Source organism: Meles meles, chromosome 8 (genome assembly GCF_922984935.1).
Source record: "Meles meles chromosome 8, mMelMel3.1 paternal haplotype, whole genome shotgun sequence".
NCBI lineage: Eukaryota > Metazoa > Chordata > Mammalia > Carnivora > Mustelidae > Meles > Meles meles.
In genome coordinates, this window is record NC_060073.1 from 70,857,237 (window position 1) to 70,872,000 (window position 14,764).

The 14,764-nt window shown below is 38.1% G+C and overlaps 1 protein-coding gene across 13 annotated transcripts in view; it reads right to left on the minus strand.

Annotated features, from left to right (window-relative positions):
• Positions 1-14,764, minus strand: part of DLG2 (discs large MAGUK scaffold protein 2) — a 1,573,258-nt gene that overhangs the window by 570,210 nt on the left and 988,284 nt on the right. For all 13 annotated transcript variants that reach the window (XM_046015622.1, XM_046015636.1, XM_046015625.1 and 10 more), the window contains one exon: positions 13,258-13,382. In XM_046015622.1, coding sequence (XP_045871578.1) covers positions 13,258-13,382 — 125 coding nt within the window. The remainder of the gene's footprint in view (positions 1-13,257; positions 13,383-14,764) is intronic.

Here is a 14,764-nt window from a genome sequence, read left to right on the forward strand (position 1 = left end):
TCGCTTCCACTCTGTGTCCCCTGTGAGAGAGGACTGACAGCACACATCCTGCTTTTCTTGTTTCCTGCTCTGTCCCGGCCCCAACTGTCTGATACATCGCAGAATACTCAGGAAATGCTTATAGGACAAGCGGGTCACAAGTTGTGCTTTACCCCTTATATTTGTCACTTCACTCAATTTCCCAACTTCAGGGACTGCCACCGGAGTTGATGACGGAGGTATAAGCCCACTCAAGATCTCTCACCCCACTACACTGAAATCCTGAGGCCACCCCCTCCCATTCCCCACATTCATGCAAAAATCGTTCTGCCCACATCTTTTTAAACTCAGATATATATGTTCCATGCCCCTAACTGAATGCCAGAGACACAGGAATGCAGAGATGAGTTGGCAATAAAGCAGCTCTGGTACTCTCATGCCCCGTGCAGTATATTAGTCAAGACAGTATCTTTAAATGAAGCTCTAAAATATATGTATTTTGACAATAACGCATGTCTGAGATAATGAATATTAGAGTTTATTTGTGTTTTAGTACAGTCATAAACAAAGGAACCAGATAATAGTTCCTTCTTTAAGTCATTGTTTTCTGAAAGGAAGAATTGCTTTTTTTTTCCCTCCCCCTAATGGTCCTGTTGTTCTCTTTAGTAATTTACTACTAAATTAGACTATAATATTTAAAGGAGTTAATGAGGGAGGAGTAGAAGGGAAATAATACCAGCATTTTAATTAGTAATAGGGTATTGTAGATTTTAAATCATGCCCCTGATGTCTGTGTGCTAAATACCAGACTAACTTGCATAACTCAAAATGATTTGGGCCCAAATCCTGGGTGTTTACTGACTAATTCTAGGTCACTTGCCTGAGGTTGACTTGTAAATTGTCTTAGCTCAGTGTATTATATGGATACTGTCCTGGATGCTAACATTCTTCAGAAGCTTGGTGTTACTCAGTAAAAACTATTGTTGCTAATTCATTCAGCTATAATGCAAAAGAAAACTTCTGGTCTATGATTAAAAAACAAACAACATAACAAAACAAAACAAATGTCATAAGGAGTACTAGAGCCAGTCTGCAGACATTTCAAACCCAGTGTGTGGTAAGTACTCGATCCAGGAACATTTTTTTTTTTAAGATTTTATTTATTTATTTGACAGACAGAGATCACAAGCAGGCAGAGAGGCAGGCAGAGAGAGGGGGAAGCAGGCTTCCCACTGAGCAGAAAGCCTGATGTGGGGCTCGATCCCAGGACCCTGAGATCATGACCCCCGCCAAAGGCAGAGGCTTAACCCACTGAGCCACCCAGGTGCCCCTCCATCCAGGAACATTTAACCTGATTTCCTCTAATATTTGTGAGATTTTTAAAGATTTTTTTTTAATTTATTTGACACAGAGAGAGATCACAAGTAGGCAGAGAGGCAGACAGAGGGGGAGGGGGAAGCAGGCTCCCTGCTGAGTAGGGAGCCCGATGTGGGGCTCCATCCCAGGACCCTGAGATTACGACCTGAGTCAAAGGCAGAGGCTTAACCCACTGAGCCGCCCAGGAGTCCCTATCTGTGAGATTTTTAACTTCCTTCCACAAAGATGTTCATTACAATGTAATAAAAAATTTAAATATCCAAAATAGGGTAAAAGTTAATGTTACACCATTATGATATGAAACTATGAAGCAATTTAAACTAATGTTTGCAAAGTATATTTTCATGTAAGAAAATGCCTGTATTATGATATTGAATGAAAAAGGCAGGATAAAAAATTCAACTATATAAAAACATGCACCAAATATGAAGGAATATAATAAACACATCTTTTTGATGATGGGATTATGCATGATTCTAACTTATTTTCTAAATGTCTATATTTCCCAAATTTTCTACAATGAATGTGCATTATTTTCTAATCAGAGAACTGCATTATGTTCAAAAACAAAATTATTTAATCTTTTCATGTTCCTTTCATATAGAGTTGTATTGTGATGAGACCTCCAATCTAAGCCAGTCAATTCCTGAAGAGCTTAAAGAATTTGAGTGTCACTTAGGTGGGTTTGAACTTTCAACTTTTCACACTATCACATGGGATGTTGGCATGGCTCTGTGTTCCCAGATATTTAAATATGTGTTCAGTTTTTGATCTGCAGATAATTGCAGTCATGTGCTATGGTAAGAAGAACATCGATTGTGGAATTAAACAGACAGTGTTAGAATTTTGGCTCAGCCACTTGTAACTTAGCCTCCTTGAGCCTTCGTAAGTTAATGTAATAAGCTTGAGAAATAGCAGCTCTTATCAGTCCCAAGTGTCTATTATGGGTAAAGAACATTGTTAGATGTTATAGGAGATAGAATATTGAATAAGTACCGTAAGATTTCAGAATACAGAATGGTGGCATTTTAAGCTGGCTTAGAGATTCCCATGTTTTTTCTCTTCAGATATAGTTGTCAAGAAAATAACTCAGTCATTTAAAGCAAGTACATGTGTTACCATTAAGACAAAGCAAAACTGGGGCCCTCATGGCTCAGTTGGTTAAAGTCCGCCTTTGGCCCAGGACATGATCCCAGGGTCTTGGGATCGAGCCCTACACTGGACCCCCACATTGGCCTCCCTGCTCAGCTTCTCCCTCTCCCTTCTGCAGCTTTCCCTGCTTGTGTGCTCTCTTTCTCTGTCAAATAAATAAATAAAATCTTTTTAAAAAGAAGACAAAGCAAACCTTACGCTCTATAAATTAGAATGGAGGCAAAAGTTAATACTGTGAAATTTAATATGAGAAACCCAATAAGCCAGTAACTCTACCAATAACATACATTTATTAACTATTTATTAACTAATAACTATTTATTTTGTTTTTACTGGACCCCAAAAGTCAATGAATACATTTCTCTTATTGTGCCTGCCAAGTAACTTTTAAGGGATTAATGTTCACTAATGATCACCTTATAGGGAGTCAATAATGCCTAGGGAGAATGACCACTTAGGGTGGACTCCCCCTCTTCCACAACAGACGTATTCTGGAATTCCCTGACTTTGCTGGATGTGTAAACCACTCTCCCAAGTTCAAGTTCCAAAGGGTTAATGGTGCAGGCTTTGTGCACAACCTTAGACTCAAAAGTGGTAAAAGAATGACTTTTTGCAGAGGGTGTGGATGAAGCTTGGATGTGTCATGACACGACAGTGTCCTGGGCATGTCCCCACCCTCCCCATGGTGCAGCAGGGAGCTGGGAGCAGGAAGAGCAAAGGCTGATGAGGGGCTGCGAGCAGGGGCCTGCTCTCCCTGTGCCTATCCTGGTGTAGAACTCTGAGTCTAACATTCTAAAATCTCACCTGCTTTTTCAGTTTCAGCTTCCTCTGGGAAACTAAAATGCAATGTGCAGAGGTGGGTGGGTGGAGGGTTTGGGAGGATAGAGGGATAGCTTGTCAGTAAAGATTGCCTGGCATGGATCTCATAGCATGGAGAAACTTCACACAGAAGATGATATATAAGTCTTCATTTTACTGTTACTTTTACCATTCCCTTCCCTGAGTAGGAGCTGAATGAATATTCAATAATTCCAACATTTTGATGATTTTGGCATCTAACTGTTAAGCCAATTTGTAATGACTTGAGCTTGCACAAAGCTTACCACATTATTAGGTCTTTCTAAGTAATGTAACTTGTGACTGTTCAGAAAAAGCATTCTTGAAAATAACTATTGAACTAGAAATGAGGAGTTAGTTTGAGTGCTTTGTCCCCCTCCCCAAACTGTTCTATTTTGGTCTAGATCCCAAATAGTTATTTGCTAAAATCAATATCAAATATAGTTTCAGAATATTAGAAAGACAACATGCCTTCTTGGGAGACTACCAAGAATAAATAATAACAAATACCTTATCAGCATTTAGTGTCATGATCAGCTCTTTGCTTGAGGAATATAATGAAGATTGCATCTTCTCAGAGCTACAGATCTAATCAAAACAAAGGGTTGATTTTTCTGACCATTCTAATGGCATTCTGGATGTCTCAGTCAACAAAAGTCAAATAATAACAATTTGACTTTGAAACAGAAAATTTCCAAAGACCTTCTATCATACTCATTTTAGGGAGAAAAATGCTAAGATCAAGAAGGTTGTGTAACATTCTCAAGGCCTCTGAGCTAGTTAGTGGCGGAGACCCCCAGGTGTGTCTCTGTCCTTCACTAGGGCAGTGCATCTTGTTAACTTTCAGTCTGACCTGAGAGTTTGAGTCTAGATGTACAAACAATGCCAGAAATTGCTCTCTACACACAAAGCAGGGGCTAGAATCAAATCAGAAAATTTAGAATCCCATGAAACCAGTCTAAAGGGATATGAACCATCTCATCTATGTCTTACTAATCCCTTTGTTCCTTTGCCAGGATAAGTATGTTCCTTTCTGCTTAAAGCATGTTTGGATAACTGAACTTTATAAAACTCTTGTCTGAATTAATCGTCCTAAATTTTAAAACACTTAGTGATTTGTTTGTGGCTTTTGAAAATAAAAACTTTGTCACATAAGTTTTCTAAAGTGTTAATGTTTTAGTACCTGGGACACAAGGTCAAATATCTGTTAATTTTTCTAGGAAATAGGAGCATGGTGTGATAATTTCCTACTTTAAAGATTACTTAGACGTGTACAGGCATGGAGCCCAAACCATAGGTCCTCTCTCTTTGGTGAATAGATTCTTTCCCAAAAGAACTTTCCTAAATTGCAGAACTTCAAATGGATTACTTCTGTAATTTGGTAGCAGCAATGTGAAGAAGTCGTGAGTTTTCTAAAACTGGAAGGAAAAATATTCATATTTGTAAATGATAAATATTTAATCCCAGAAAAGACTGACTGGATATTTTAAATAACAGCTTTATTGAGATACAATTCTCATATTTTAAAGTTTGGCTTTTTAAAGAATATAATCTACTGATTTTTAGTATAGTCGTGGAGTTGTACAATCATTAGCACTATCTAATTTTAGAACATTTCCATCTTGTCCCAAAGAAATCCCATACTCATTATCAGCCCCTGGCAACCACTAATCTTCTTTCTACCTATATGAATTTCTCTATTTTGGACATTTCATAGAAATAAAAATTGTACAGTATGTGCCTTTGGTATCTGGCTTTCTTCACATTGAACAGTGTTTTCAAGTTTCATCTATGCTGTGGCATGCATCAGTTTTTCATCTTTTTTCATGGCAGAACAATATTCCACTGTATGGATATACCAAATTTATCTATTCATTCATCTGTTAATAGATATTTGAGTTGTTTATATTTTATGGCTATTAGAAGTAATGTTTTTGTGCAGATGTAAGTTTCAATTCTCTTCAGGTACATACCTTGGAGTAGAATTGCCATTCACATGGCAATTGTCAACTTTTGAGGAACTGACAGACTGTTTTCCATAGTGGTTGCACCACTTTGCCTTCTCACCAGCACTGCATGGGGCTTCTGATTTCTCCATATCCCAGCTAACATGTGTTATTGTCTGTCTTCTTGATTATAGCCATCCCACTGGGTGTAAGCTAGTATCTCACTAGTTTTGATTTGTACTTCCCTAATGAATAATATCAAACATCTTTTTATGCACTCATTTGCCATTTGTATATCTTCTTTAAAGTCATATCTATTCAGATTTGTGGGAGGCTAAATAATCCTTCTCTCTCCCCCATAAAAATGTTCAAGACCCAATATTTGACTTGTGAATATACATGTTACGGATCAAAGAAACTCTACAGATATGATGAAGCTATGGATCTTGAGGCAGGGAGATTATCCTGGATTATCTGGGTGAGTCAAATATGATCACAAGAGTCCTTAGAAGAAGGAGGCAGAAGAGCTACAGGGAGAAAAGACATGTGATAACAAAAGCAAAGATTGGACTTATGCTTTCTGAAGTTGAAGGGAAGGGTTACAAGCCATGGAATTCAGGTGGCCTCAAGAAGCTGGGGAAAGACAAGAAAATGGATTCTTTAATTATCCTCTGGAGCCTCTGAGCAACATCTTCAGTCTATTTTAGTGAGTCTGATTTTGGATAGCTGACCTCCAGCACTATAAGATAACACATTTCTGTTATTTTAAGGCACTAAGTTTATGATAATATGTTACTCTAGAAATAGGAAACTAACACAAAAATTTTTCCTAATTTTTAAGTTAGATTATTTGTCTTTTTATTTTTGATTTATAAAATTTCTTTGTAGATTCTGGTTACAAGTTCCTTATCAAATGTATTACTGCATGTATTTTTGCCATTCTGTGGGTTGTTTTTAATTTTCTTGATGATGTTCTTTGAAGAACAAAAGTTTTAAAAATTGATGAAGTCCAACTTATCTGTTTTTTTCTTTTGTTGTTCTTGTTGTTATATTAAGAAACCACCACCTAGCTCAAGGTTACTGATGAAGATTTACTCCTGTGATTGACATAGAGTTAGCTTTTGTGTGTAGTATGAGGTAGAGGCCCAACTTAATTCTTTTGCATGCAGATATTTCGAAGTCTTGGCACAATTTGTTAGAAAAAGGGTTGGGGGGTATGTTTGCCATAAGGCTATTTTGTTTAACTAACTGAAGGATTTCTCTTATTAAATTATATAACACTTGATCAAATTAGGAAAATTGTTGGAGATGCCTTTTCAGATATAAAAGACTATACATGGGTACCTGGTATTCTACCAGTTTTGTAGCTAAAATTATTCTTCTTGTTTAGAAATGTTCTTGTGTAGTTCTAAATTATTGAAGACTCATCACTACCAGTCACCATGGAACTAACTGCCAAGTGATTTTTTTCTGGTCTAACAGATTGTCGACATATTCAGGGCTGATAATATTGATAGAGAAAAATCAAAGGACACAGGGCTGTTCCATCTCAGTCCTTTACATTCTTGTAGGCAGACATGAAAGGAAATGATCCATAAGAATGAGTCCACTGAGAAGACCTCCCACCATATTTCTTTCCAAGGTGGGCTTTGGTATCATTTGTATTAAATAATGATGTCTTGCTTCTTATAAAGATGCTGTTCAGGGTAACAGTTGGATTTATGTCCTGCTTTACCCTCAAAACAATAATTACAGAAAAGTTCATTTGGTTTTGAAGACACTGAGAGTCTCTGTCTTTGAAAAATAGACCATCATCATAGTCATTTTGTGCAATAATCAGTTGGATGATGATGTAATTGATAGGTTGGACTTGGGTGACTCATAAGGCTTTAATTTGCAATCATCCCAACTCACGAAAGTTCAATGTGGACAGGTAATCTAAAAATTTAGCAATCTTTTATGCAGTTTTACTTACTTAAAATCTTCTATTTCCTTAAACAATCTGAAAGTTGGTCTTGGAAGTGATGTTTGGAAGTTGCTCTTTCTCCTCAGCCTGGTGCTTTTAATTTGCCCTTCAAATATTAAATTTGGGTTTGTCTTCTCCATTTCCAAGGTACATGTTGTCTTTAGCTCCTAATGATCAATTTTTTTCTTCTTTATTTTTTTTCCCCTTGCTACTTTTCTTCTCTTCCCTCTCTTCTTATTTTCTTGTATTAAAATCACTAGTGAGTTAATGGATATGAATTAATGAATAAAATCAGAGAGTGAGTTGCCAAATGACAGCCAAAAGGACAATGCTGTGATTTATACATAGGAGTCGTATTCTTGAAACATTGATCCTTGACCTCTCAACTTTGGTCAATATTCTCAAACCTCAGTGTGATCAATATTATTCTTGCTTAAAATCAACATGTATGCTATCTTGGATTTTATAAGGACAAAGCCAGCCTTACCCATAAAGAGACATGGAAGGAACAAATGAAGCAATGGATTTAAAGAAAACTTTTTTTTTTTCCTTTCATCTTGTCTAGGAATAGAAATGATTGTGCTGAGGGCTGAGAGATTAAATTGTGTCACTTGTCAGGAAACTGGCAAGCAGCCATCTTTTTTGCCTGCTACTGCATGCTGCTTTTGTGCTGTGGATGGGTTTAATAAATGCACTGTTGTGTAAAATGTCATTGCTGCATCGCCAAATGGAGACTGTCATGTGATAGTTCTTCCCCAGGATGACGGATCAATATTGGTCCGCAGCAATCCAGGGACTTGAAGCCACACAAAGGGCATTTTTATGGTTCAGAAACAAAAGTAGAAATAAAAATCACTCCTCAAAGCATGGAGATGTATCTTTTGTTCTGGAAGAATACCTAATGTTCTTTCTAAAACGTTCTTACTTTAAAGATAAGTAATGTTATCAAATTTTAATGACTACTTCCAAAAGAAAAAATACAAATAAATTGTAACATTTTTGAAAAGTTCAATCTTATTGTTAACTGTCAAACAAATGCAAAGTAAAGCAAGGAAATACACCATTGTTTACCTTGGTAAACAGCCCCAAATTATATATGTGTAAGTGCATGAGATTCTGAGAGCATATCATAAAATAAGACTTCTCCAACATTGCTGGTAGAAGTAAAATTTAGTACAATCTTTCTGGAAAGAAAGTTAGCAGTATGTATCAAAATTCTTTAACGTGGGGGTGCCTGGGTGGCTCAGTGGGTTAAAGCCTCTGCCTTCAGCTCAAGTCATGATCCCAGGGTCTTGGGATCGAGCCCCACATCAGGCTCTCTGCTCTGCGGGGAGCCTGCTTCCTTCTCTCTCTCTGACTGCCTCTCGGCCTACTTGTGATCTCTGTCTATCAAATAAATAAATAAAATCTTAAAAAAAAAAAAACAAAACCTCTTCAATGTGTTCTTACCTTTTGGTCCTAAAATTTGACTACCAGATAAGTATTCTAAGGAAATTATGAAAATCAGGGTCAACAATGTCTTCTAAAAGATTGCCAGTTATTTAAAATGCTGAGAAACTGAAAATAAACTCTTAACAATGTAAGTGGTAAATACATTATTTAACAACAAAATACTTGTAGAGGATTTAAAAAAATTATCTAGGGAAAGTTTTATCTAATATGGTTATGAGAAGTTAAGTTAATGCTAAATGTAGAGAGCATGATCTAAACAGAATTTTAAAAAATAGCAACAAAAGCCCAGAAATAAATGCACAAAACATGTTAATAGTGATTGACTCTGAGTAGTGTAAAAATAACTGTGGTGTAGTTTGTTTAATTTTTGTCTACTCCTCTGCATTTTATACATACCCCATAAAGGACAACTATCATATCCCCAAACACATATACACAATAAGTTATATTTAAAAAGAGGTTGCATAGGAAAAAGGTCACTGTCCAGAGAAATTAATCTAAACCATTACGTGCTTTCTTGCACTGCCTCTTAACTTAGCCTTCATTCCCCATTTTCTCTATAGTTCTGGCGCTTTCTCTCACTCTAGCTTAGACATGCATCACTAGCCATCAGATTAAACAGATTGCTGCTCTCTCTCCCCTCGGGGCACTGATTTCTCCCCTGCCATCCTTTTTCATTGTGCTTTTTGCCTCTTGCCTCCAGGTGTGTGAAGAGCCTGGGACAACCAGTGAGGCCTGCTCAGTGTTTCCGAGATTTAGAGTGTGGTCCCCCTGGCAGAGGCTTGCAATGGACCCAGCCAGGAGGGAGTTTCTGAATCAGAATTCCACAGTGATCACATTCATTTTCTATAGTTGAGTGATAAACTACCACAAATCTTAAAGTTCTAAACAACATACAATTTTCATCTCAGAGTTGTAGTGTGTTCAGAGTCTAAGTACAGCGTCTTCAGTCTGGGTCCCACAAGACTGCAAGCAGGGTGTCAAGGTTTACTTTGTTTGTTTGCTTGGTTTTTCAGCTTCCTTTCAGAAGCATGGGGTCCTTTTCCAGGCTCAGGTGGCTTTTGCCAGAATTTAGCTTTATCACTGCAATCTTCCATATCTCACTAGCCATAGGCAGGGAGCCACTCTCAGCAGCCAGAAGTTGCCTTCAGGTACCTGCCACAGGGCCTCCTCCGTAGAGCCTCTCCCAACATGGAAGTTTGCTCTGTCCCGGCCAGCAGGACAATCTCTTGGGTTTTAAAGTACTCACTGGATTAGACCAGGCTGACACAATACAATCTGTCTTCTGATTAACTCCAAGTCAATGGATTAGGGACTTAAATTACATTTGTGAAATCGCTTCTGCCATATAAAGCAATATTATCAGGAAAGTGATAGCTCCTCATACTCACAGGTTCTTCCCACACTCACAGGAAATAGACCATAAAGGGTGTGGTTACTGGGGGTTATTTTAGAATTCTACCCCTGGGTCACTTCCTGGCTGTCACAGACTTGTGGCTCAAGTTTCACATGCCGTTACATGGCTGGCTTGGCAGAATGAGCTGTGGGGAGGGCTTAGAATTCCATATAGTTCTTTCAGGCTTACCATTTCATTTAGTCCTTACCATAGCTTCCCGAGATCTATGCTCCTATCTCCAATTTAACCAGTGAGGGAACTGGAGCACAGAGAGCTTAAAAAGAGTCCCAAGGTTGGGGCACCTGGGTGGCTCAGTGGGTTAAGCTGCTGCCTTTGGTTACCTCCTGCCTTCAGTTCAGGTCATGATCTCAGGGTCCTGGGATCGAGTCCTACATCGGGCTCTCTGCTTGGCAGGGAGCCCGCTTCCCTCTCTCTCTCTCTCTCTCTCTCTGCCTGCCTCTCTGCCTACTTGTGGTCTCTCTCTGTCAAATAAATAAATAAAGTCTAAAAAAAAAAAAAAAGAGGCTACAAGTCAAACTTCTATTCTTAAAAAGAATCCCAAGGCCACACAGCTAGAAATCCGGGTCCCCTGACTCCAAAGAGTATGTTCTTTCTCTTACATCTCTTATCTGGGGCAACTCCTGAGACCTGAGCTCACTCTGGAGTCTAATCTCATCCGGGAAAGAACCATCTCTCATTTCATTTGTGTCTTAAGCCAGCACAGTCACTTTATATATGACGGACCTCATGCAGGAAGGCTTTTTACAATGAACGTGGAATTCCTAGAATGAGGTGTGTGCTAGAGTTCTATTGCTCCTTAGAAAATTACCACCAATTTAGCAGCTTACAATAACACCCATTTATTAGCTCACTGTTTTCATAGGTCAGAAGTCTGGTGCAGTGTGGCTAGAATCTCTGCTTAGGTTCTTAGAGGCTAAAATCCAGATGTTAGCTGAGCAACAGTCTTATCTATCTGGAGGTTGCGCTCTTCTTCGAAACTCATGTGGTTGTGGTAGGACTCAGTTCCTGCTCATTGGACAGATACAACCTCATTGGATGTTGTATCTAGAAGACTGTATGTGTTTATGTAAATCTCTATTTCTATCTATTTTAACCAATGTCCCATAGGTGTAAAAAGGTCAATAAGTTTTTGGCCGCCTGAGTGACTCAGTTGGTTAAGCGGCTGCCTTTGGCTCAGGTCATGATCCCAAGGTCCTGGGATTGAGCCCCACATCTGGCTCTCTGCCCAGCAGGGAGCCTGCTTCCCCCTCTCTCTCAGCCTGCCTCTCTGCCTACTTGTGATCTCTCTGTCAAATAAATAAATAAAATCTTCTTTTTTAAAAAAAAAGCTCAATAAGTTTTAGCTAGCATTATGATTATTCTCTTTCCAACTACTGAATGATGCTTCTAGAAGAGCTTCCTTTTACCTCCACAAGCATGAGACTGCCTCCTAGATTTGCAAGCAAACAATGGCAGTATGGTGGCTTTTCATTCTTAACTATAGGTAGGGCAACCATGTTTAACATAAAAGCTATTCTATCCCAAACGTGGAGCCAGAATTCAGCTAAGAGAGGGAAGTTCCCCTGCTTTTAGGCAGAGTGGTGTGACCTGTGGAGATCCATTGTGGAACATCAATTTCAGAGCCGTCTTCCAACCATTCTGTTTCTAAATTTTCTAAATGGTTCTTCTCCAGCGTTCAATATTAGCAAACCCAGTCCCCACTATGACTCAAGAATTACACAGTGTCTGTTTCAAATTGTTCACTCTTGTAGCACGGATATTTCCTCACTCAGAAATTAATCTCATCAATTCAGTTTGAAAATTCTATTGTCGAAAAGCAGGGATTTCCTGTGGGAGTGTCCCTCCTGTTTTTCATGTTGATGGGAGATGCAAAAAAATCTGGAAAAAAAAAAATCTGGGCTTCTCTTGCACAAGCTGTCCTAAGGAATCACTGTATCAGAACAGTAGCTGGGGAACAAAAGTGTCCTTGATTGCTTTGTAAGAAAACCAATAAACTAGTTTACTTATGTTTAATGAAAAAAAAAAGAAAAAAGAAAAATCAGACTGAGGACAGGCTACAAAGCTTGCATTTGTGATACTTAATTCACAGTCCCCACTGTGGCTCCACGCAAGCCAGTTAGTCTTACCTAAAGGACTCTGCTTGTGCAACCCTTTCTCCTCTAACTCATTAATTTACCCTCCTACTTCATCTCCATTAATTAATTAATTACTTCAGAAACTCATTCACTCAGCCAGAATTTACTGATTCGCTTCTATATATAACTCCATGGCCTGAGGGGATTTACAGTATAGTGATAGGCCTAAAGAACACTGGGACATGTTTTTCTCCCCAGGGAAATCTCTTCTAATTGTTCCAATCTACTATGACTTGTAGTGGGTGCTTTGATCTCTGAGAGAATTTTCTATTATTTACTAATTGTCTCATGTGTGTAACCCTTAGTTTCCCCAAACAATCTTCAGTTCTTTCAAGAGTGGGGCCCTGGGTCTAGTGGCTTCCACTCTATGCTGAGCTCTGTCTACGTACTTAACCTCGCATATGGTCCTCATCCAGGTGAAGTTGGTTTCTCTCCTTGTTGGGATAACTTGGTCCTTTCTCCCTCCATGTTCTTGTTCAGATTTATGGGGTTCATGAAAACTTAATTATTTTTTAAGACCCAGAATAGAATCTTCCTGTGGAATAGTTTTTAGACTCTGTTCAAACTCCTGGAGAGAGCCCTTATAAATGGTCGCCGGGTCTATGGATATCCACAGTATGTATACCATTGCCTTATTTGCTAATTCTACTTACAGTATAGTTTTTTGATACATTTTATCATTTGCTCACCAGCTCTGGGTATTCTTCCTTCCAGCCAGAATGAAGGCCACAAGGAACAAAAATTTATCTGCGTACCCTCCTTACAGAGCCAGGCTAAATGTTGAACATGGAGCCCATCAGCAAACACAAATTAAATACTAGCTGAATTTTAGTTAAGTAAGAAGAAATCTGTGAAGTCATTACAGAAAGCTTGCTTTGATAGTCATTTCTTTCAAGTACAGAGCTTTGTAAAATTATTATTCTCCGAAGGTATAAACATGTCTCATTGACGTGGCAGATTTACCTTCCAAATAATTCTTAGGTTTCAGAGCTTTACCTGAGTCTGCCATCCTCTGCAGCAGCACCACCCGGTATAATCTTCGTAATAAATATGCCAGGGTCATCTCCAATGTGGGGATTATCTGTCCCTCCAGCAATACTGAATCCCAGGCCAGAATTCCCCTGGAGAAACAATAAGTAGACATTTAATGATACTGCTGTCACCTAAACCTAGTTCCTCTTGCACTCCGTGTTATCATCTTACTACTCAAATGGAAATCAGGTGATAACAGTCTTCCACGCAAAGCTAACAGTCTTCCATGCAAAGCTATAAACTGCACTGTCAGCAGACAAAGGAAGGTCAGGGAAAACACTCAAGTTTGTCTCTGCATTGCAAGAATTGAAGAGGCCTTACATTTTTGCTTATTCAAAGGGCCTTAAATTTTTGCTTTTAAGAAAAGTTTCTTTTATACAGCAATTAAAATGATCCTTACAAAGTAGTAAATAAAGCTTATAAATTGTGTTATATACAAAAAGACAAAAATATTAGTGTCAATTGTAGAAATTATACATAGGTAGGAAAAAGAAATGGAAGGAAACCAGTTTCATGAAAATTGATTTGGTAGAGTAGTGAAATTTGGCTGTTTTAATTTTATTTCCAGTACTGTTATGCATCAAATAAATGTGTTCCTATATAACAAGAAGCTTTGGCTTCAGAAGGCAGGTCTCCCTTCTAGAGTTATAATAGATGTGAAATATTTTTTAGTAATAAACAGATTTTAATTTGCAATAGATATTGACAAGGAATGTATTACCACTGCAGCATATAAATTTGATAGTTTATATTCTAATAAAGCTTTCATACTTACTCATGCAGATTACAGTAATTGATATCCAATGTACATACAACCTTCTGAAATCTGTATATAAGACATAATTAAAAGTCTTCCCCAAATTCACAAGCCATCTTACTTAACATATTTATTATTTACATATTTTTCTTTAATTTATATCTCCCTGACTACATTATGTTTCCATATTATGTTTTGATGTTTCTTCTAAATCACATTTTATTTAAGCCATATCCATACAACTAGGTAGTGTTTATAATTATCCATTTAAAAAGACTAAAGGGGCGCCTGGGTGGCTCAGTGGGTTAAAGCCTCTGCCTTCGGCTCAGGTCATGATCCCAGGGTCCTGGGATCGAGCCCCGCATCGGGCTCTCTGCTCGGCAGGGAGCCTGCTTCCTCCTCTCTCTCTCTCTGCCTGCCTCTCTGCCTACTTGTGATTTCTGTCTTTAAAAAGACTAAAAAATATTTCATCAAGGTCATATCCTATCATTTATTTAACCAGTCCTCTATCACTGGATATTTAATTTCACTACAACCAAGATAGCTTACTAAATTTACAACTACTTGATTAATTCTGTTGGATAAAAAGAAATGAAGATTAAGAATTTAGTAGCTAATCCAGAAAAATTAATTAAGACACTGTCAGAAAAGTTCAGTGTCAAGATAAGATCAGCTATAACTTGACAGTTCTATCACTACAAATGTATGGTAACA